Raw genomic sequence first — 22,110 nt, 5'->3', positions numbered from 1 at the left:
TGGTCAGTGTCATCCCTTGAAATAAGTTTTGATATTGGAACACAACGGTGTTCTGGCATTTGAAAATACTATTTTAAAAGGCACAGCTTGGGTTAGGCATCAGAGTGGAGCAGCAAATAAGATAAATAATGGACTGACAGGATGCATAGATACACAAAAGTGGTGTATACTGTTAACAGATACTGTCTGTATTGAACCTAAAAGCATAAGCATTGATTCCTCCCACAGGTTTTGTTTAGTTAGTGCATTTGCTGTATCTTCCTTCCATACTAATTTTGGCAGTCATAGCTGTCTGTTCATGAGGAAGTGTACCTGCTGTTGTAACTTAGTTACATTAGTCGTACATTTTTAATTCTCCCAAATGTAAATAATTAAATACCAGTTAGTTTCTATCATAAAAAAGACTGTCAACACAAGATTAAGGACTGCAGTAGGTTGATAGTACTGATCTGTGGGTTGGGGTTTTTTGCAGGGTTGAAGATGCTGATGCATCAGAGAAAAGCGTAAATGAAGAAAATGGGGAAGTATCAGAGGCAGACCAACCTCAGAACAAACACAGCCGACACAAAAAAAAGAAACACAAACACCGAAGTAAACACAAGAAACATAAACATTCTTCAGAAGAAGATAAGGACAAAAAACATAAACACAGACACAAACATAAGAAACATAAACGGAAAGAGGTAGCTGATACCTCTGACAAAGAAGATGGACCAGCTAAAAGAACTAAAATTGATTTTTTAGCTCCTCTGGAAGACTTGGAGAAACAAAGAGCATTATTGAAAGCTGAACTTGAAAATGAATTAATGGAAGGAAAAGTCCAGTCTGGGATGGGATTAATATTACAAGGTTATGAGTCAGGATCCGAAGAAGAGGGGGAGATCAATGAAAAAGTGCGCAATGGAACGAGAGCTACGGCTAAGTCAAACACTAAGGGGAAATTAGAACCTGTGGACAATAAAACTAGTTCCAAGAAAGGAAGTAAGAGTGAATCAAAAGAAAGGACTAGGCATAGATCTGACAAAAAGAAAGGCAAGGTAGGAGTTGATGGAATCAAAGAGAAGACAACTAGAAGCAAGTCAAAAGAGAGGAGGAAATCAAAAAGCCCTTATAAGAGAAGTAAGTCTCAAGATCAGGCAAGGAAATCTAGGTCTCCAATGCTTAAAAGGCGATCTCAGGAGAAAAACAGAAAGTCTAAGTCTCCCCCAGAGGATAGAAATAAGGCTGATGATAAAAGTAAATCAAGAGATCGCAGAAAGTCTCCAGTTGTAAATGAAAACAAAAGCAGAGATCGTGGCAGAAAATCTAAATCTCCAACAGAACTAAGAAGCAAATCCAAAGATAGAAGATCACGGTCCAAAGATAGGAAACCTAGGAGATCGGAGACTGACAAAGAAAAAAAGCCAATTAAATCTCCTTCTAAAGATGCTTCTTCAGGGAAAGAAAACAGATCCCCTAGACGACCTGGCCGTAGTCCAAAAGGAAGAAGCTTATCTCCCAAACAACGTGAAAAGTCAAGAAGAAGCAGATCTCCTCTCTTTAATGATCGTAGATCTAAACAGAGTAAATCCCCCTCTCGAACTCGGTCTCCAGTTAGAAGAGTGAGGAGTAGGTCTGCAGAAAGGAAAAGAAGAGAATCAGAAAGGAGACGTCTTTCTTCTCCCAGGTAACTTAAATATGTCATGAACCACTGCAGAAGTGCATTACGGGAGGAACTATCTTCTAGTGCGGTGTTTATCTCTTTTATTCTGAAAATAGCTATCAAAAAAGGTAATCAGATTATACATTATATCATGAGTTTACTTTGTATGTATTCAGTTTTTAAAAAATACTCCCCCCAGCTGTCAGACATGCAAATTCAGCTTTGGTTGTTAAAAGTCATCAGTTACTTGCTGCTCATACCCTTACTGGTCATTGACTTGGACTCAGAATTTGACTTGTGTTTTGTTTCTTAGATAATAGTTCTGTTTCTTTCAGGAATTTCAGTGGAGTGAGAGTCCCCTGTTTATCAGTGTTGGCTGAAAGTGGGTAATTAACGCAAATCTTTCTCCCCTCAAAAACACCCCTAATGATAGAGTCAGCATGTGTGAACATAAGCAAATCTTCTATGTCAAGATGTCCTCCTCACAGTCATTTTTTTCTTAAACATATTTTGTATTTTTCGTTTTCTGGAGGTATGGTAGTGTTGGTCTGTTGTATATCATTACCATATTTTGTATACACTTTACAATGAAAGACTGAATTCTTTTTAATGTATTTTTAATCTTGGCATTTTTTAAAAAAGATGGTTTTGCCTATGAAATCAGCTATCTTGAAAATTAATGTAAACCATGAGACAATAATCGCTAGCATCTCCTTCTCTGAAGCTGATATGGCCTCAATGGTAAATTCCCAAGCAGAGAATAATATAAGTCTATACATTTTTGGAAGTTAATTCATTAAATATAAGAATTTCAACAGGCAGAAGATTTCAGCATTACTTTTGGATAGTGAATAATTTAAAATTCTTTATCATGGAGTTTAGCTTCACCCAGTCAAGAATTCATACCTTGTTCTTAATTTAAAACCATATTGGAACAACAACGATCTAGCTCAGTAAATAAGCACCTAATAAATATCAAAGTGTTTCTGTCTGCATCATTGAAGGTTACTCTGGTTTCAAGTATGGGGTATCTTCTACAGGCGCATTATCAGCTTATTTATCTGTATTACTGCTTAGCAATACTGCAGGTACTTTGGCGGATGGCCCCAGTGGCATTAACCAGATTAAGCAAGTATTATGAACACTAGCAGTTTATCTGGCTGCTTTCTGGTGAATCAGGAATGTGTTGGCATGACCCCACCTGGAGTGCTGTGTTCAGCTCTGGGGGCCTCAACACAAAAAGGACGTGGACCTGTTAGAGTGGGTCCAGAGGAGGCCACGAAGGTGACTTTGGGGTTGGAGCACCTCCACCTGTGAGGACAGACTGAGAGAGTTGGGGTTGTTCAGCCCGGAGTAATTGACAATCTCTGTTTCCAGAGTTGTGCTGAACTAGACCTGTGTATGGGCATATATTTCTCAGGGTGGGGAGATGCACAGGAAGGGCAGCCAGTTCTGCGGCACACTTATCCACCCCTCCCTCAGAAGTCCATCTGGTGGTCCCTCACCTGCAGTAAGATTTTAAAGTGAGCTTTTAGGGGAGATGGTGATTTTTGTTTTCAGCTTGCTCCTGATTTTACTACCATTCTCTTCCTCTATCTTAAGAACGCGGACCAGAGATGATATCTTGTCTAGACGTGAAAGATCAAAAGATGTTAGCCCACCCAGTAGATGGTCCCCATCCAGAAGAAGGTCTCGGTCCCCCATTAGAAGGAGGTCTCGTTCACCCCTTCGACGTAGCCGATCTCCAAGAAGGCGGAGTAGGTCTCCTCGGAGGAGGTAAAGACACACCGTGGTTTTTAATATATTTTATAAAATATTACTAAAAGAATTAAGATTTCTCTCTTATGTGTAAAAAGAGGATGCATTTTTATGTCCACGTGTATATGTGCTAGCATAGTTGAATTCATTTTGTCCTCCATTAATTTGTTTAATTACTTGGAGTCATTTTGTATGTTTGTGTTTGATGAATAGATTTTCCTCCTTTTCTTCAAAAAAGCCAAACCAAATCAAAACCTCCAAAACCCAAACCCCTCTTACTGTTACCAGGGATAGAGGCCGAAGAAGTAGATCTCGCCTTCGAAGGAGGTCCAGGTCACGTGGTGGCCATAGACGTAGGAGCAGAAGCAAAGCTAAAGAAGACAAATTTAAAGGTAGTCTTTCTGAGGGTATGAAAGCTGAACAGGAGTCTTCATCAGATGAAAAGTAAGAATTAATTTCTAACTTGTGTTGATAATCTAAAAATACACTTGTAGTGTAAAAATACACATTGATACTGAGAATGAACTGACATTTGTCTTCATGGTGTAGTTTTTGGGTTGTCACCTAAAACCTTAATCATGTTTTAGTACTTGTGATCTTGCAAATTACTGTTGGGGTAGTCTGAAAAACTTTGGAGTATGCAAGAGATATCAAGATCTGTTGGCTAGTGATCACACCTGAGGGGATGAGATGTTGTTAGGTTTCTAAACTCAGTTTGATCAGTATCTTGTGAAAATATTTGGTCCACTTCCTCAAGCAGTAAGCTTGAGGACAAACTGTAATAGCTGAAAGGATTAATTGTTATCTGGAAATTGTTTTTATATTTGATAAATATCTACTTAATCCAGTTGCACAAGAGTATGCATTCTTAATCAAATTATTAAGGAAGAATGATGCTGGAATGAAAATGGACAAGGTTTTTGTTTGTTTTTTCATCTTAAAAACAGTTACTGTTAATTGTTTGCAGTTAAAAATGAAATACACAAAGTCCCAATGAAATACAAAAGATAAGTTTTCTTTGTGAGGAGATGTAAATATACACACTGGGATTTGATACGCCTTTGCTTTTTGAGTCAGTTGAACAGCTATTGTTTAACATATTGCGTGCTTTCTGTGCCAAAGAACTGCATGTGGTAAAATTCACTAGATAATCTTACACTTACAGTATTATATAAAAAATAATTTTTATAGTCTTGAAGACTTTGATTTAGAAGAAGAGGATGAAGAAGCAGAGATAAGACAAAGAAGATTACAGCGGCAAGCAATTGTTCAGGTACATGGTTAAATCATCATGTGGGTTACAGAAACAAATTTGATGGTTTTAGTGTAAAATGTTGTGATAAAGGAAGGCTCTTAGTCTATTACTACATTGTGACAGTAATTACTATATTTTTTTCCAATTAATTTATTGCGAATGCTAACCTCAAAATTTACACTTCTATTGCAACAGTATCGCTTTTAAGACAGAAGCGACTCTTCTGTGAATCATTTTTGTGTTTCAGTTGGATGTTTTCTGACAGTCCTATGACATGTTAAAAATATTATTTAATTATCTAGGTTTTCTTTGTAGCTGTATCATTGATATCATAGTGTCAATATAGCATTAAGTGGTTGGTTTGTTTCAAGTAGAAGTTGTCTTTGTCCATTTCCAAGCCTTCATAAAGCCACTGACATGGGTTCCCCCTTTATGAATGCAGATAATGTATTCAGTTACATGTGTGAGTTCCCATGAACTTCTTATTCCTGGTAAGAAGGTAGTGGTAGTGACAGGTAGTATGTGGTTGAGACCCCTGAAAAGGAGCTGTGGCCAAAGAGGATGTAATTTTACAGTACAGGTCAGGTGTCTCTTTTTAAAGCTGGGATTTGGCACATAGTTAGAACACAGTAAGCAAAATGCTGTAGCGTATTTCCTTAATATTTAGTTATAAAACCACCGGTTAGAATGTGCTGCTTATTTTAAGCAGCACTAAAACGACTGTTCATCATTTGACTATTATGCAAAGCCCATTGTAAAATCCCTCAGAACTATGAGCAAAACCCTATAAAGTAAATTATTTTTAAAGGCCGGTGGTTACACCTGTTGTTGGTCCATGCAAAAAGCAAATTCTAGAGCTTCTTTCCCTAAATGGGAAGCCTCTGCTTGTATTACTGAAGCGTTCAACCTTGATAACTGCGTGGTATCAGCATCTATTAATATTGATTTTTAACTTTTGGGAGAGGAAGTATAATTTCATACTACTTAAGTTAGAAAAAAATAATTTGTAAAGGTGTGGTCTTGAACTTTTTTAATGCATTTGAAATTTTTCAACAAGAAGGAATGAATAAACAGGATCTCCAATTCAAGTAAAAAACCTGAATCTAAAACCTACTTTTCTGTACCATAACAGTAATGAAAATGGGAATGATTCTAGTATGTAAGATACAAAATCGTGTTTTCCTTAAAGGCTTTGTTTCAATACTTGTGCACCAGAATGTTTTAGTAATAAATCTGTTGCTACTGACATTTTGTCATGCACAACAAAATCACTTTTTACAGAAATGTAAAAGCCTAAAGGACACATATGAATTTTGCAGTCTTATTTTATGGGCTGGGCTTAGTGCATTGTGGCAAAATGAATTTTTTAAAGCTGTATCCCATTCTGCAAATAATCTGCTGCCTTTAGAGATGTAGCTGATTAAGAAAGCAAAGATTAAAGTTTAGCACAAACCATTGAAAGAGCAAGTATAAAAATGTTTAAATTGTGATAAATTGTGATGTTGAGATTAATAATTAAATTATTTTTTAGAAATACAAAGGCCAGACAGAAGACAGTAATATATCTGTACCATCTGAACCAAGCAGTCCTCAGAGCAGTACACGTAGTCGCTCAAATTCGCCAGACGACATTCTAGAAAGAGTGGCTGCTGATGTTAAGGAGTATGAACGGGAAAATGTGGACACATTTGAGGCATCAGTAAAAGCCAAGCACAACCTTATGACAGTTGAACAGAACAACGGTAAGGATCTGAAATCTCACTTTATAATGCAGTTTCGGAAAGCTCAGACATTTGGCTTAGTTTCCTTATATGCTTCTAGCGTTGGAAGGTTGACTTTTTGGACAGAATTTGAGAAAGTTTCTACAAATATTATGGTACTTAAAACATAACATTAAAATAAAGCTTGCTTGGTAAGGAGGATGGTATGAATGGAACATGTTCTCTATTTTTCTAATAACTCTTAACACAATTCATGGTATCTGTTTGGAAGAGCAAATAACAATGTCCGTCTTTATAGTTAAGAATCACCCTTTTTAACTTCCAGATTTTTCTTTTCAGTTATGCTTGTTGTTTTCTTAGAAGCTTATTATAGTTCCAGTCTTTATTTTGGGGTGGGTTGGAAACCATGGCCCTTTTGTCCCTTTCTTTGGTCAGAGCCACTGTGTCAGAAGAATATAGGTAGGTCTGTAGTATTTAGAATGATTAAGGCTTTTGAAAGTCAATGTTAGTATATCCATTTTGGTGGCATAACTTGCTGAAGAAATGGCTGTTTGCTCCTCTTCCTCCCTTCACATAATCTATTGTACAGCAATACTGAAATGAAATACAGCTTGATATAAAACCTGCTTTGTGCATGCTGCAGCAAAAGGAACATAGAACATTTCTCAGTGCACCCTGTAATATTGACAATCAGCTGCTTCTTTTTTTTTTTTTTTTGTCTTTGAAAGTGGATTACTGTACATCTTCCAAATAGTCAAAGGTGTGTCTTGTTGCTGTGTAGTCATATTTGAGCTAGTTTTAACTACTTCAATTTCTCTTTTCAGTTTAATTGCAACAGCACACTGTGTAACAAGGGCTGTGAAACCTGCCCAACCCCTCAGGAAGTAGTTGGACGGTTAGCTTCTATTTCATGTCATGTGCTAGATGTATCCTTGGGGGCTCAATATGCTGTCTTCTAGCGGATGCTGCTCTTTGAAGTAATAAAGCTGCATCTCTTTGGGACTGTTGTACTGCTCTGTAGTTTGTCCTGGTGTTCCCTTGAGCAGTATGTTTTCAGATCGTTCTGCAGTGTAGGTGGAAAGAACTATCTTAGGCACTTTTCCTGTATTAGCATACCACAAGTTTAGACTTAGTCTTCTTATGTGTAACAGACAATATCTTTTTCCTTTTTTGTCGAGGCATGTACTGCTTTCTAATTTTGTCCACTAAGGTACGTGAAAATACAACTGTTAACTAGATATTTTAAAGGCATGAAAAAGGTTTGTTTTCAAAAATAGATCAGTTCCACTCAAGTCTGGGAATTTTCATATATTGGTAGGATTCTTGGTTGGAGGTAGCTATAACAACATATGGAAGCAGTGGATCGTTTGTAAGAGCCATTTTTTATTTATATCCTGGCCTCATAATGGGCCAGGATAGTAAGCTGCTGAGGAACTAACTAATAACTTATTGTAGCCCAATGAAAGTGTGAGTAACCGGAACTAAAAATTTGAGGAAGTTGCTGGGTCTGTATCTTGAAACAGAGGTTAACCTGTCTCCCCATAGTGTCAGGTGACGAGTCTATACCTTGAAACAAGAGTGTCAGCATGATGGATGAGAGTTTTTGATGCTGTCAGAAGATTTCAGTCTAGTTATTTTGTATGAAAGTGGTTGCCTATATGCATCATGAGACCTGAAGCATCTGAGGTTGACCACTTATTTTTCTGCATTGCTTATTACCCTAAAGGGAGTGTCTGTGATTTACCATGGTCATGAAGGGATGCTACCATAATGTGTGTTATGAAGTAGTTTGAAGTTTACTTGCTTTCACTGATGTGTACTTAATTTATATTTCTTTGCTTTTATCAACCAAGTAAAATGTCTTTGAGACTTTTTAAAGATGATTAAAAGGTGAGAAAGGGAGAATCTTGCCCACAATAAAAAAGTTTCTCTTAAGCATAATAGTTAACATTGTCTTTGACTAAAAGCTACACACGAAGTCCATTTTGACAGGGTGGAAGAAAACATTTTGCATAGAAACAACTCGGCTTTACAACTTCAAATTTTTAGTAAAATAACTTGTATTTGGATTAGCAGAAAAGCCCGAAATTGTACATAGAAAACATGTCTCTATTTTTTTCTGTATATACACAGTCATTTATATTTCTTTTTCTGCATATATAAATATAGTTATTATCTGTAGGGATCATGTAAGTATGTACTTCTTTTTTTTTCTGCTGTGTGAATTATTTGAAAGCCATTATACTTAGTTTTTCAAGGAGGTATAGATTTTTGAGTGCTTTGAAGAACTTGACCAATCTGAGTTTTGTATTTGTAGAATGTAAAATGTTATTTCTTAGAAACATTAGTAGAGCTACCTGTTGCCTATATACTGATCTTAGATTATACTGTAAAGATACCAAGTCACGAACTATACTGGTAACAGAGTTATTAGTTTGTCGTCTGTTTCATGTTGAGTAATCTAAATTTCATTTTAAGGTTCAGCTCAGAAGAAACTGCTAGCTCCTGATATGTTCACAGAATCAGATGATATGTTCGCTGCATACTTTGATGTAGGTAATTCTTGGAGATTAAATGTGTAATTTTTTTTTTTTCTTGAGAATTACTGTCACTTGAGGTTTGTGGGAACTTTGTATAAGCATGTATAACTGAGTGTGTTAGTATAGTATGTTCTATACTATATAGTATCTTCTGAATCTTTTGATCAGCCGAGGCAGACAAAGTAGCTCTTAATTAGTATTTCAGTGAAAGAAAACCTGTTGAAATTAGTGGGAGTTTTACCAGAGTAATGAGTTGGGGAATTTACCTGCTGTTTGAATAGGACCTAATAAGGGCATAAGTTTTATGTTAATATTGCCACGCTGCACTGTTCTAAACATGTGCTTTTTTCAGAGGTTCATATATGGTTAATTAAAAAGTGTCTGTGTATGATATTTTAATTTGCTAATGATGTTTTGTTGGAGTAATGTGGTGGTTGGTTTGGTGGGTTGTTCTGTTTTTTGGATCAAGAGAGATATTTCCTGGTTATACTGTTGTACTATTCCAGCAACTTTTCTCTAAACATGCTGAAGTGGCCTGCAAAGATTGGCAGTCCAGTGACCAGTTTTGAGATCTTACTTGCTATTCTCTGTAAATCTACTTCATTGTTGCTGATGCAGATCACTGAGAAATAAGTCAAGATAAAAATTTTCTTCTTAACTTAGAAATTCTCCAGTTAATTTTGGTTTATGGCAGATACAATCTATTTAGTTATGACTAAAATATTGGTGAAAAAAGGATGTTATGGTGTCACTCTAATAACACCGATAATAAAATTTTAAAAATCAAAACCTCCTTGGCCTGGAAAATGATAAATACTTGAAGGACAGTGTGAGTGGGTCCATTTTTAAAAATTTGGATGTTACAAGTAGGGAATTACATGGCTTGTGAGCAATTCCCCCTTCCAGAAACTGTTGTTCAATTGAAGATATTCTTTACTACTCATAGACTTGAATCTGTGATAATATATTGCCAAATCTGTTAAGAAATGTCAACAACAATTGTAGTAATTTTAGGATCGTAAGTATAATAGTATGAAATTTGTGAAGTGGCGCTGAATGAACAGAAATTCCAGGCTTAAACAGTTACATTTTCCTTACAAACTGCTAAACTTTTTTACTGTGAACATACTGTAAGTAACGGTCTTATTCAGATGGTCCAAAATTTTACATTCTAACATGACTTGTATAAATTCCGTGTGGGTGTTAACTGAAACTTTTCCCATTTATGTTTAATAATAGTTCTATTGCTTGATCTCATCCTCTCTCCTTGCATCAGTCTTTACATACTGGTATGTAAATAGCATTTTGTGTTCAATAGTTTCTCTCTCCTACAAGATCAGTGTGTTTGTACTGTGGAGAGGAACAGTGTTTCAGTAGGAAAAAAGGAGCTTTTGATAAGTAAACATCAAGGAAAAAAAGAGCACACAAGCAGTGTTGTTACTTTTGTTTTTATTTCAGAGTGCTCGTCTAAGGGCTGCTGGGTTTGGAAAAGACTTCAAAGAAAACCCCAATCTCAGGGATAACTGGACTGATGCAGAAGGCTATTACCGTAAGTTGTGTTTGTTGATTTGCAAGGACAGCTAGAGTGAGGATGCTGAATGGAAAAGATCCTCATGTAAAAGTACTGAAATATTCTTCTAATGTAATGTAATGAATGAAATGACCATGCAGGTTTTAACCTCAGTTATGAAAAGACTCCAGACTTAACAGCATCACAGTTTGTTCCCCATAGTTACCATAAAACTAGGGGTTACAAAACATTGTACACTATGAAATTAAGTGATTATACTATTTATCCTGGTTTTCTGAATTAGACAAAATGGTTTGTTTTTCGTAAAAAGTTTCATTATGTACGTCACTCGTAACTTTAAATTGCTTGATTTTATCCTTCAGGTGTTAATATAGGTGAAGTTCTAGATAAACGTTACAATGTCTATGGTTACACTGGTCAGGGAGTCTTCAGTAACGTAGTGCGAGCCAGGGACATGGCAAGAGCAAACCAAGAAGTAGCAGTTAAAATCATCAGGAACAATGAACTTATGTAAGTAATGGGTTTGTTTAATAATAATAAAGCTTATGTAACAGCTGGAAGTTTTTCATGATGTGATTTGAATCTCCCTTTGTTTCAAGTGAAGTAACAGATTACAGCTGTGATTCCTGCCTTTTCTGCTAATATCAGCCAGATAATGGGAAGCGCTTGAGGACTATGTATCCACACTTCTTTACAGCTATCACAGGAGAAGGGTACTTGCATTTTCATCAGGCACTTTCTCATTTGCAAAACTGCAGGGAAACAGTGGCAGCAAGAAACAAAGTTACAGTTAATTATGAGGCCTGCCCAGCCCTAAAATCTTTGAGGCGGGAGTCGTGAACTGTAAAAATTTTGTTTTGATGGACCAAATCAATTTGGCAGGCTGTGGGTTGGATCCTAACCAATCATCTGCAACTTACGAAAAGAACTCCATATGCTAATTGGTTTTCTATATTCTCTATATATTGGCATGTATGTGAGATACGTAGAAAGGGATGGGACTCTCCCTGTTGAAATAAAATCTCGAGGTCTTTCAGCATAAGTGAGCATTAACAAGTTGGATCTGTTAAACTACATTATGTGAGGACTTGTCTGTAATACTAATTCTCAGTATCTGTTGCAGTTTTTCTAGTCATTGTATTATGTCCTCTTCCATTAAAGACAACATAAATGAAAATCTTTTTCATGCATTTTACCTTGGAAGTTTTAAAGGTTGATTTTTCTCTGTGTGTAACTGCATTATTTTGAGTTATATAAATAGGTATCTAGAATTTTTTTTTTTAAAAAAAAAGAGGGGGGGTGATAAGCTATTTCATTTTAGAATGTTGTATATATAATCAGTTGGGTGTGTACTTTATAGTCAGTGTAGCTTAAAACTTTTTTGTAATAATGTATGTGGTTAAGTACTTTTATTAAATAAGTAAACTTCTCAAATGAGTGCTGTTTGAAACTAAAGTGTAGTAACAAAGGAGGAAATCTAATTCTAGCTTCACATGCGACCGGAAGGGAGGAGGAAAGGATGAGTAGGTTACAAAGGCACTGTGAAGATCAGAGAACTAAATAAACTTACCCAATGTGTAGACACTGACAGCAAACCACTGTTGTGAGTTTTTTGAAGCCACAGTACATTAAGTAATGACAAGACACTTCTTATTTCTGGATAATTATAACTATGCAAGTGAATGTCTAGATTTTTTAGAAGTGTTACAATTTCACTGATTTTGTTTTATAATCACATTTCTTTGTTTTTAGGCAAAAAACTGGCCTAAAAGAACTGGAATTTTTGAAGAAACTTAATGATGCAGATCCTGATGACAAGTTTCATTGTCTACGGTTGTTCAGGCATTTCTACCACAAACAACATCTCTGTCTGGTATTTGAGCCACTCAGGTAAGATGACAAATGTTTGGAGTTCTCTGTAAAAAGTAAAGTACTACTGAATGATCTTTACCTTTCTGGTTTTTGCTATTGTTTTGATACCTATTTATTGCCAAGATTCAAAAGAAACTTTAAAAAAAAAATACCTGGAGGCACAAATCTACAGAGTACCGAACTGTTTCTGATTTACTTAAAGCATCATTGTGAACTTTCTGCCTCGACATTATTTGAAACAAGATAATGTGTTATTAAAGATGGTCATCTCAACAGTGCTGCTTTTAATTACCGGGGGGGGGGAAATGTATTTTTATTAGATTTTGTAATTCTTTATTGTAAGGGTTTGGATTAAGAATGTGTTCCCAGAGAGGTTCTGCAAATGCTGTATATTCTGTGAAGAGTAAATATATAACAGCATTCTGAGGAAGAAGGTTGTTACAGTGGTTTCTTTGCATGCTCACTTTTTCTTTGAATAGCTAAGCTCTTTGACAGGTTAATTGTAGACACTGTTTTATGATAGATCTGGATATATTAATTGCCTTAGGTCCCATTCCTGCTTAGAGACATTCCATGCTTAGAGACTAAATTTTCTGTGTATGTCATATTTTAATTTTCGTCATAATTGAGGTGAAGACAAGTTCTATGCTGAAGCAATGCAAATTTTATTAAATTACTCTTTTCATTAATAAGCCATACAACAAATTTTCTTGTGCTGTACTGTCTATTTACAGAATACTTGTACATTATTTATATCCAATGATGGTTTTGTCCTGGAATTGTGGTCTTCTTATTTGCTGTTTAAGTCACCAAAAAATCACCTCCTCAACTTGTTACTTCCTTATTTATTTATTTCTGAGGAAAATTAGTACAAAGGATTTACAGTTGTTAAGAAAATGATGTTCATGTGCAAATAAGTCCTCTCAGATTAATCTTGATTAAAGGTGTGTTTTGAACTAAGTCCATTCTAGTAATTCCACAGTATAGGATAGGTCTTAATGACCAGCATTTTTATGTCATTGCTAGGGCTAACGGAGTGGTATGCATGTTAAATTGAATGCTGATTTTCTCCAAAAATGTCTAAAGCTAACCAGCTTGTTTGTCTTACAGTTTAGGAGGCCACTATGTTTTTCTTTGTTAAGCTCTTTTCTATTCTTTCTCCCTTTCTTTTAATAGTATGAATTTACGAGAGGTTTTAAAGAAGTATGGGAAAGATGTTGGACTCCATATTAAAGCTGTGCGCTCCTACAGCCAGCAGTTGTTCCTGGCTTTAAAACTTCTTAAAAGATGCAATATTCTACATGCAGATATTAAACCAGATAATATTTTGGTAAGCAATAAATAATTGAAACTTATTTTGCACAGTCTATAATGTAAAATTAAGTATTTGAAATTAGTATCACTGTTAATTTAGGTGAAGTCAAAATTTAGTTTAACTGAAAATGTTAAAGGTTCATGTTTTGATATAAAATGCCATTGTAGTATAAACAGTAAGTAAGAAATATAATAGAGCATCTAAATACAATCTTTTACTTAGCACAATCTTTCTCAAACCAACATACATCCACTTGTATCTTTATAGAAAGCAGATCTTCCAAAGACAGTATCCTTTCTTAGGAGAAATCTTGTGACTTTTTCCATCAAGAGTTGAAAAATGCTCTTGCTTTCTGCAAAACGGAAGTAGGTTTTTTGAGTCTGGATGGATATTTTGTTTATGGAATTGAGATAATGGGGAAAAGCCCTTAATGCCTTTTCTTCTCTTTTGTTTCCATTAAACATTCTGGTTAGCAGGACATGAGAGCTACATCAGAGGAATCAAACAGGTTTCATTTGGTTTTCTCGGTGGTCATCCCTGTGACAAACTCAGATTCTTACTTTATTGAAAATGTTCTCCTCTTGCTATCATAGCAGTAAAATTTACTATGTAAGCATGAGATATGTAAATAAGATGCTGGTTTATGAGTGGTAGTCTGGACGCTAGAGTTGGAAGTCTAAACTGATATGATTTCAGTATCTGGAATGAAATCTGGGCCCACCAAGGATATTTTGGTAAGGGAAAAGTATGTGAAACTGACCTTTTGTGTTATAGCATCTGAAGACATTAACTGTCACTTCAACAAAGTTCTACAATTTCTTTAGCATACAGAGAGGAAGGATTGAAATATGGGAAGAACTTCCAGTTTAAAGGCTGAATGTTTTTCTTATCTCTGATTTAAATGTATTGTCACTTTTACAATGCTATTGGCAATACTGTCTACAAATAGTGCTAATGAATATTTATGTTTAACTTTCAGGTGAATGAGTCTAAAACGATATTAAAGCTTTGCGATTTTGGATCAGCTTCGCATGTTGCAGATAATGACATCACACCGTACCTAGTTAGTAGATTTTACCGAGCTCCAGAAATCAGTAAGTACATTTGTATTGGCTACATGTATCAAACAATAGCAGGATATACCAGTACGAGCAAATGAGAATTTGACTTGAATTTACTCTCTCTTTGGTCTTAGCAAAACATCACTCTGGAAATATGATGACAGTCAAAAATTCAGACTTTGAAAGCATGCTTGTGTGACTCTTCATTTATGTTGGTGGTCAGCTCAGTGAGGACAGGGAGAAGTCATTCTGATTGATTATAGTTATGTTTTAATTTGGAGGTATTGTTCTGACTTCTTGTTTTTTACTAACTTAATTCATGCTCATTAGTTTGGGTGTTAGGTAAAAACCTGCCTTTCTATAGTAGGGATACTGTACAAAGGTTTGCATCCTTCTTTTATGGTGATTTCTTATTCCTAAGAGGAGGAGCACCAATACAGTTTACAAATCAGAATTTTTTTCATCTGTTTGGTTTTGTGATATTACATTGTTTAAGGCTGTCTTTATGGAAATAACTGAAATTGTCCCTGTTTCAGTTATAGGAAAAATCTATGACTATGGTATAGATATGTGGTCTGTAGGCTGCACATTATATGAACTTTATACAGGAAAAATACTTTTTCCTGGCAAAACCAATAACCACATGTTGAAACTAGCTATGGATCTCAAAGGAAAGATGCCAAACAAGGTAAGAAAAATAAGTATATGATTTTTAATTAATAACTGAAACTGCTATAATGAACAGTAAAACATTCTTTCTTTCTTTCTTCTCCCTGAATTGTTTCTTATCATGTACATCTTCTTTTAACAGCAAGTAAATATCAGACATCGCTCTGACTGTATAATTTGTATTGATTTAAAATCTTATGAAGTGAAAGTATACAGCTTCTTTTTCATAGACTAAGTATAAATTGAAAGCAGAAACCTTCTAAGCACTGACCTGAAAAAAATACGTAAGTCAATGGAAGATATGTGTGTTTTCAACTGGTTTGAACTGTGGTTTTTTTATTTAATCTAGACATTTCTTACGGTCCTGATATATTTTTCATTAGTATTAAATTATTCATGTTGCAGTAAGTTAGTAGACATTGATGCTAATTCTGGAATTTGTAAGAGACAGAACTTGCCTGAAATTCTTGCCTCTCCCTCGTTTTCCAGATGATTCGAAAAGGTGTGTTCAAAGATCAGCACTTTGATCAAAATCTCAACTTTATGTATATAGAAGTAGATAAAGTGACAGAAAGGGTAAGTCCTTTATGTGTCAACCAACCTGTTACTTTTTTTCAAGCTTTTCTACTATTATGGTCTTTCAAACATATCTTGACATCTTAATTAAAAATAAGATTTTATAATCTCTTAGAATGTCCTTTTGCAGCAGTACAGACAGGTTACATAGTAATAAACTGGCAACAGAGTTTTTTTCCTACAATTTAGGAACGGGTTTAAGAGCACTCTTAAGTCTTGGTATGTATACAGACAATCTCCACATATCTATCCTTAAATTACTAATAGAATAAATTCTGCCTTTATTTTAGAGCAGGATGTACAACTTCAGTATGATGTGCTTATGTCATAGGAGGTCACTATTACTTTCTGTATCATTTTTTAACATAGTGTGTTTATCAAGAATCAGATATTGGAACTTTCCTCGTGGAATGTTGATGTTGTCAGTTAACTGGAATGTTAGGTTCTCATATGCACCCGCTGTTGGTGAAAGATGTGGCCTGGCCTGCCCCCAACAGCGTTATTTCCGCTCTTTTCCTTTGCCCATGTGAGGATTTATGAGGCCATATAATGACGAAGGGCACATATGAGAGATCCCAGGAAAAAAATTGCTGCTGAAGCTGTGTAAAAGGGATAGGGGGTTTGTGCAATGCTTCTGTTCTACAAGGTTGCCATTTTTGTATTTGTAGGAGAAAGTTACTGTTATGAGCACCATTAATCCAACCAAGGACCTGTTAGCAGACTTGATTGGGTGCCAACGACTCCCTGAAGACCAGCGTAAAAAAGTACACCAGCTAAAGGACTTGTTGGACCAGATTCTAATGTTAGACCCAGCTAAACGGATTAGCATCAACCAGGCTCTGCAGCACGCCTTCATCCAGGAAAAAATTTAAACCAGATGAAGAAGTTCAAAGGGTTTGAGTAATTAAGATACAAAGACTGAAGAAATTTCACAGCAGTTATTAATGTATATAAACATAAATATTTCCCCTGCAAAGTTGAGGAAGAAATGATACATTTGAATTAACATCAAGGCTGATATTTCTTTTAGAAATGTTAGAGTAATTCTGTTTTGTGTCTTATGTGAAAATTTTCACTGTAGAACTGTTTTAATTGCCAAGACTGCACAGAAGTACAATGCTAATGTATATGGTTGCAGTTCGTATATATTATAAAAAGAAAAAAGCATCTGTTATAAAAAAAAAAAAAAAAGAAAAAAAAAGAGCAGTAATACTGGGTGGTTGATTTGTTTTTAGCAGACTTGGCTTCATTTTTGTCTTTAAAAAATGGCCAGCATAAATGCTGTTTATATTCACATTTTCCTAGGTGTGTGTGTGCAGGCCACAGCAGCATGCCCTTGGTGTAGTCAGTGCCGAAGGGGGTCTGTTCCTTCTTGAGCCTGCCCGCAGGGATGGTCTCCTCTTTTAAAGCAGGTTGTGTACAACTTTCAGTACACTGAAGGTAAGCTAACCCATCAACATCACCGGTGTTTAAGCTGTTATTTTACTGGAACAACTGACAAATGAGAGACAATAGCATTGTGGCAGAATTCCCTGCATGTTTGATAAATGATCTTGTTTTATTTTCTGGCATTGCAACCGTGGCATAGTTACAACTTCTGTTCTGTTCATCACATTTAAAACTTCGAGAGTGCGCACTTGATGGATAGAGCGCCTTCAGTGTACTGTTTCTTATTACTTTAATTTTTTTAATCAACTTGCTATAGACTTTGTATACATTTTGTTAAATACAGGTCACTATGACATAGAACCAATACTTACAGAAGAGTTTTCATTTAGTAAGTACATACGTTGGGATCTCATTCGAAAGACCTTATATCTAAAGGAGAGATAGACAACATAATGAAATTTTTAACTATTTGTATGTCATTTTGAAAGTGTACTGCTTTATGCTAAAAGTGTTTCATTTGTTCATTGTTTTCATTATTTGTGATCATGTTGTCTTTCAATACAGGCATAAACCTTCCACTCTTGAACAAAGCAGCTGCTTTTTAAAAGCGGTAATTGCTTCTTTACCTTTTATTTCTTTTGTAAATGAAGCTTTTCTTTAAGAAATGTGACTTTAAAGTGTTGTCTCTTGCATAAAACAGTTGACACTTACTTATTGTAAAGTGAAGATTGTTCTGCTGCATGTAAAGTGGACCATGCAGATTTCTGTATGTTTTCAGTATGCATCATTAGATAATAAAGTCTTTTGTGAACAAGGCATTTGTAGCCATTTTTAAAAGAATCTGTCTTCAGTGATGGTAAATCAGGTAATTCATAAGACCCACCCCCGCATTTCCTATTAATCATTTAATTATAAAGGGATTATTAAACGTTAGAATCTTTGGGAAAGCTATAGGTTATGTTAATTTGATATATAATTATCACTGCTTAAACAAAACCAAAGCAAAAAACCCTACAGATACTGTCTGTCTGCTTTCATTGTAATGAAATTATTCCTGTAGGACATGGGATTAAATTCAGGCTTTAACTAATGTTTGTGCTGTTTTTCTCACTTTTCCTTTTGATGGTGCTGAAAGAGAAAAAGGAAAGCGAGTCACAGGCCACTCAACGCCTACTCCATGGGTCTGATTTGCTGAGACACCAACTTCACCTTCCTAACAAGGTTATTTCTGACAGCATGTGTAGATAAACATTTAGCAACAAGTTAAAACAGCTTGAAACATTTCAGTTGGTTATACAGGGTGAGGAAAACAGAATCAAAGTTTTCAGGTCCATAATGCTGTTTTAATGTTCTCTTTTTGACAATGTTAAGAAGTTCATCTCTTTGTTTTTAATATATTCTGACAAGCTGTGAAAACCCCACTGGTTTCACGTACTTTATAATACTTCTTTGAACTAAGAAGGATTTTTGTATCCATCTAGGTACATAATGGCAACAATCATGCACTCTTAGTGCACTCAAGAATGGAAAAATGACACAAAGCAGTCATTCTGCTGGTGGGGAATACCCCACCGAGGAGATGTAATGAACTAACTACGAAAACAAGCAGGAGATGGGTGGTTTTGTATGCCTATTTGGAACCTTCAACCTGTCTCTTCTCAATTTATATTGTAAAATTCTTAATAAAAAATAATCTCTCCTTATTTCCACATATTAAGGTATCTTGTTCATACAGGAAATAAAAATAAATAGCTTTCAAGTTTAATGAAATACTAGTTGCTTGCTAATTAAATACAGAAAGTAACTTGCACTTTCACAACATAGGCAGCACTTCTGAGGGCAGTTTTACACAGACGTAGTAATAGCTTACTCTTTCTGTTGCTTTGTACTTTATTCTTAAAATAGGAATATAAAACAGTGAAATGAGTTGGTGATACAGAAACAAAGCAGTAGAAAAGATGCCCCTTAATGCCTACAGAACTGTTTTAAGCTATTCTGGAGAAGCATAAAGTTGCTCGTTTACTTGTTCTTTGTGTTGTAGGTGCAGCTCAAAAGAAGATGATGGCTACCAGAAGACATGAACAAAGGTTTCTGTCCTATAAAAGATATGAAAAATACTCTTCATGTAGTTCTGTCTTAATCTTCTGGTTTCCAGCATTCCAATTTAGAATTGATTAACTGCTGCAGCACTGATTAATTCATGAAACGTACTTACTGTACTAGAACTTGTTACGTAGATGTGTGTGTTTCATTTGTGGTTGAAGAGATTTTTTTATTGTGATTAACTTTAGGTAAATAAGCATTGCTGTTTAAATGCAGTTTTCTTAAAATGATAGAATGATAAGTACAAAACTTCTGAAATTTAGGAAAAAATCTGCCATTATATTTGGTTAAAATACATGTGGTTTAACTAGTAGATATTTAAGCAGATGATGCACTTTTAAAGTTTGGCAGGTTCATTATTCATTTTAATTCTGTCAAACTTTATTGTTGATACAGAGGCTAGCTGACGGGGTTTATTCAAAACAAGTGGATTTCAGTCCTCCAGCCAGTATCATCTGAAGCTGATACTTCTTGTTGCCAACAATAGAAAATATTTAGTTCTGGCTTCAGAAGGTGTTGGAATTGAGGACTTTTGACACTGTTAAGGAACCTCTCCAGTTTTAGGCAATACCTGTCCCAGTAGCCTATGGTCTGAGGAGAGCAGAGTAGCTGTAGTGCCACTGCAGTCAGCTGAATTCCAGTGGCTGCAGCTTGCTGCAAACAGAACAGCTGTGCAACAGAGTGTTTGTGTTGAACTTTTTATTTCTCAGCTGATCTAAGAGGGAGGATAATTTACCTTTTCCTTCTGTACGTGAAGATGTAATTTGTATCTTCACAAGGGCCTTCATGTAGAGAGTTTGGCTAAATCTACTGTGCTAATTTCTGTTTCCTTCTCCGTCATGGTGACAAGGAGATTCACATTTAACATACTTCGTTTGCCAAACATGCAGAAAGAACAAGATACTAGCCCTATACAGTTAGAATGTGTTTTTAATACCTTGGTGTATACTACTGTAATTTATGAGTTGAAAACTGTTTAAGAGTTTGATAAAATATAATGATTCCTTTAAAAGCTTTTTAATAATACTTTATCTCCATGCATAGGGTGAGTGGCATTAAACCTCTGAAGAACGTTTATGTGTATATTGACCCGTACAGAGAAGGCAGACCAGTCTGTGATACTACTGGAGATAGAACGATCTTCTACAGTATGTGTAAAATTGTAACTTGGGTGGAGGATGTTGGGAAGTGGCAGTTGCTTGAAATTAATAAAGTACGCTTAAAACCTGCATGCATCCTGTTTTCTGTTGTGTTTACAAATGTCATACTGCAAAACTGCTAAATATATAAGCAATATTTAAATATGCTAAAACCAAACTATAGCTCTTTGAATGGCATTGTCTGCTTAGATATCAGAGGTATTAAAGAATCTGTAAAAAAGTCTTCCTGAATATGTGTAAAATGGAGCACTTGTCTTGTTGACTCTCCTGGTTTTGGAAGTCCTGACAGGGAAAAAAAAAATTCATGTGGATTTCACTTTGTTTTTCCCAAAGGCTTTTTTTATCTTTGATAGGGAGGTGCTAGCCTGAGTTAGGGGATGAAAGAACTACATAGTATTATAGTGAAGGAAAGCCAGATATATTTATAGGGGAGTCTTTGAAAGAAAAAAAAATGAGACTAGTCAAATGGGAGAAGCAGCATGGTGAGGTGGGATGGAGTGTGTATTTTCATTCCTTAATTTGTAAATTATGTATCAAATTATTATCTAAGTATATTCCTTGTACTCATGTATGTCCTGAAGCAAAACTACCAAATGTGTCTCCCAGACTTTCATGTCTTAGTTTTGTTCATCTAAATACTTAAATAACTAAAACTTAATTTAAACTTGTGACTAATTACTTTCTCTAAATGAAAAACTTGGCCTGCCCTTCCATGATACATCTTTTGAATTCTTAATTGTCTTAGTTATTTCCTCAGAAACACTGATTTTGATGATTGTGGCCAAATCTGTCTATAAAGTAGGTATGAGCTAATCATAAAATAGTGAAAACAGATGATGAATACTTAAAAAGATTCAGTGTTCAGCTTAATAAGAAATAATGTAAAGCTCTTTATGGGCAGGTAAAAATAAATAAGTCATAACCCAGAAAGTAGATACTGATACAGTCACTGTCTGGACCACAAACTGTTATAGTCTCAAAAGTGTTACTTTTCAAGTGAGAATGCAACAATTGTGGCTTTGTATTCTTTTAAAAAGAAACTAGGAGGAGGTAATGAGACAGCTACAGTACGTGTTATTAAAAGAATGGGACTGGTAGTTGCTACCAAGAATATTAAGCAAAGAAAGTCTATATGGCTTTAAAAAGAAAGAGGGAGTTGGTAAAGGCAGTTATTGGGTGCAAGGAGACATCTGCAGTCTTGCTGGAAGGAAGAAAACTCGACACTTCTGCCAGTGCAAGTGTCCAGTGCCTGGCATTTCTGGGGGGGCTGCTTTCTCTCCAAGAGCTCCCTTTAAGAGCAAGGACAGACTGCCAGCACCTGGAGCCTGTGGTAACCCCCCAGCCAGACCCCTCTGCATTCACAAGGCGCAAGCCAACCATCTCCAGAAATGAAAGCATGCTGATTTCCAGTAACATGCCAAAACCCCTAATCCTGGATTGTTACAAGAAATTGATCTTTTCATAGACTCTTAAACTGTTGCTTTGACATGTTCTAAAAGTCTTTGAAAGCCTAGTTAG

At 35.5% G+C, this 22,110-nt stretch overlaps 1 protein-coding gene across 4 annotated transcripts; it reads left to right on the top strand.

Annotated features, from left to right (window-relative positions):
- Positions 1-477: 477 nt before the first annotated feature.
- PRPF4B (pre-mRNA processing factor 4B) lies at positions 478-20,496 on the top strand. 4 transcript variants are annotated; one of them, XM_026842105.1, is made up of 17 exons: positions 479-1,666; positions 3,245-3,418; positions 3,689-3,844; positions 4,592-4,673; positions 6,187-6,397; positions 8,855-8,928; positions 10,375-10,465; positions 10,810-10,957; positions 12,200-12,337; positions 13,496-13,649; positions 14,614-14,728; positions 15,232-15,383; positions 15,854-15,940; positions 16,609-16,886; positions 17,246-18,550; positions 19,371-19,416; positions 20,477-20,496. In XM_026842105.1, exons 1-14 carry the CDS (start codon positions 807-809, stop codon positions 16,810-16,812), a joined length of 2,646 nt encoding a protein of 881 aa, XP_026697906.1. In that variant the 5' UTR covers positions 479-806; the 3' UTR covers positions 16,813-16,886; positions 17,246-18,550; positions 19,371-19,416; positions 20,477-20,496. The 4 variants fall into 4 exon arrangements, with proteins under 4 accessions (XP_026697907.1, XP_026697906.1, XP_026697904.1 ...); XM_026842103.1 differs by having other exon boundaries at positions 16,609-17,939; positions 18,465-18,550; XM_026842106.1 differs by having other exon boundaries at positions 478-1,666; positions 16,609-18,550.
- The last annotated feature ends 1,614 nt before the right edge of the window (positions 20,497-22,110 follow it).

The sequence above is a fragment of the Athene cunicularia genome (assembly GCF_003259725.1).
Source record: "Athene cunicularia isolate RWA chromosome 2 unlocalized genomic scaffold, athCun1 chr2_part1, whole genome shotgun sequence".
Classification (NCBI taxonomy): Eukaryota; Metazoa; Chordata; class Aves; order Strigiformes; family Strigidae; genus Athene; species Athene cunicularia.
Note: the sequence above shows the minus strand (reverse complement) of the source record. Positions and strands in the feature narration are given on the sequence as shown.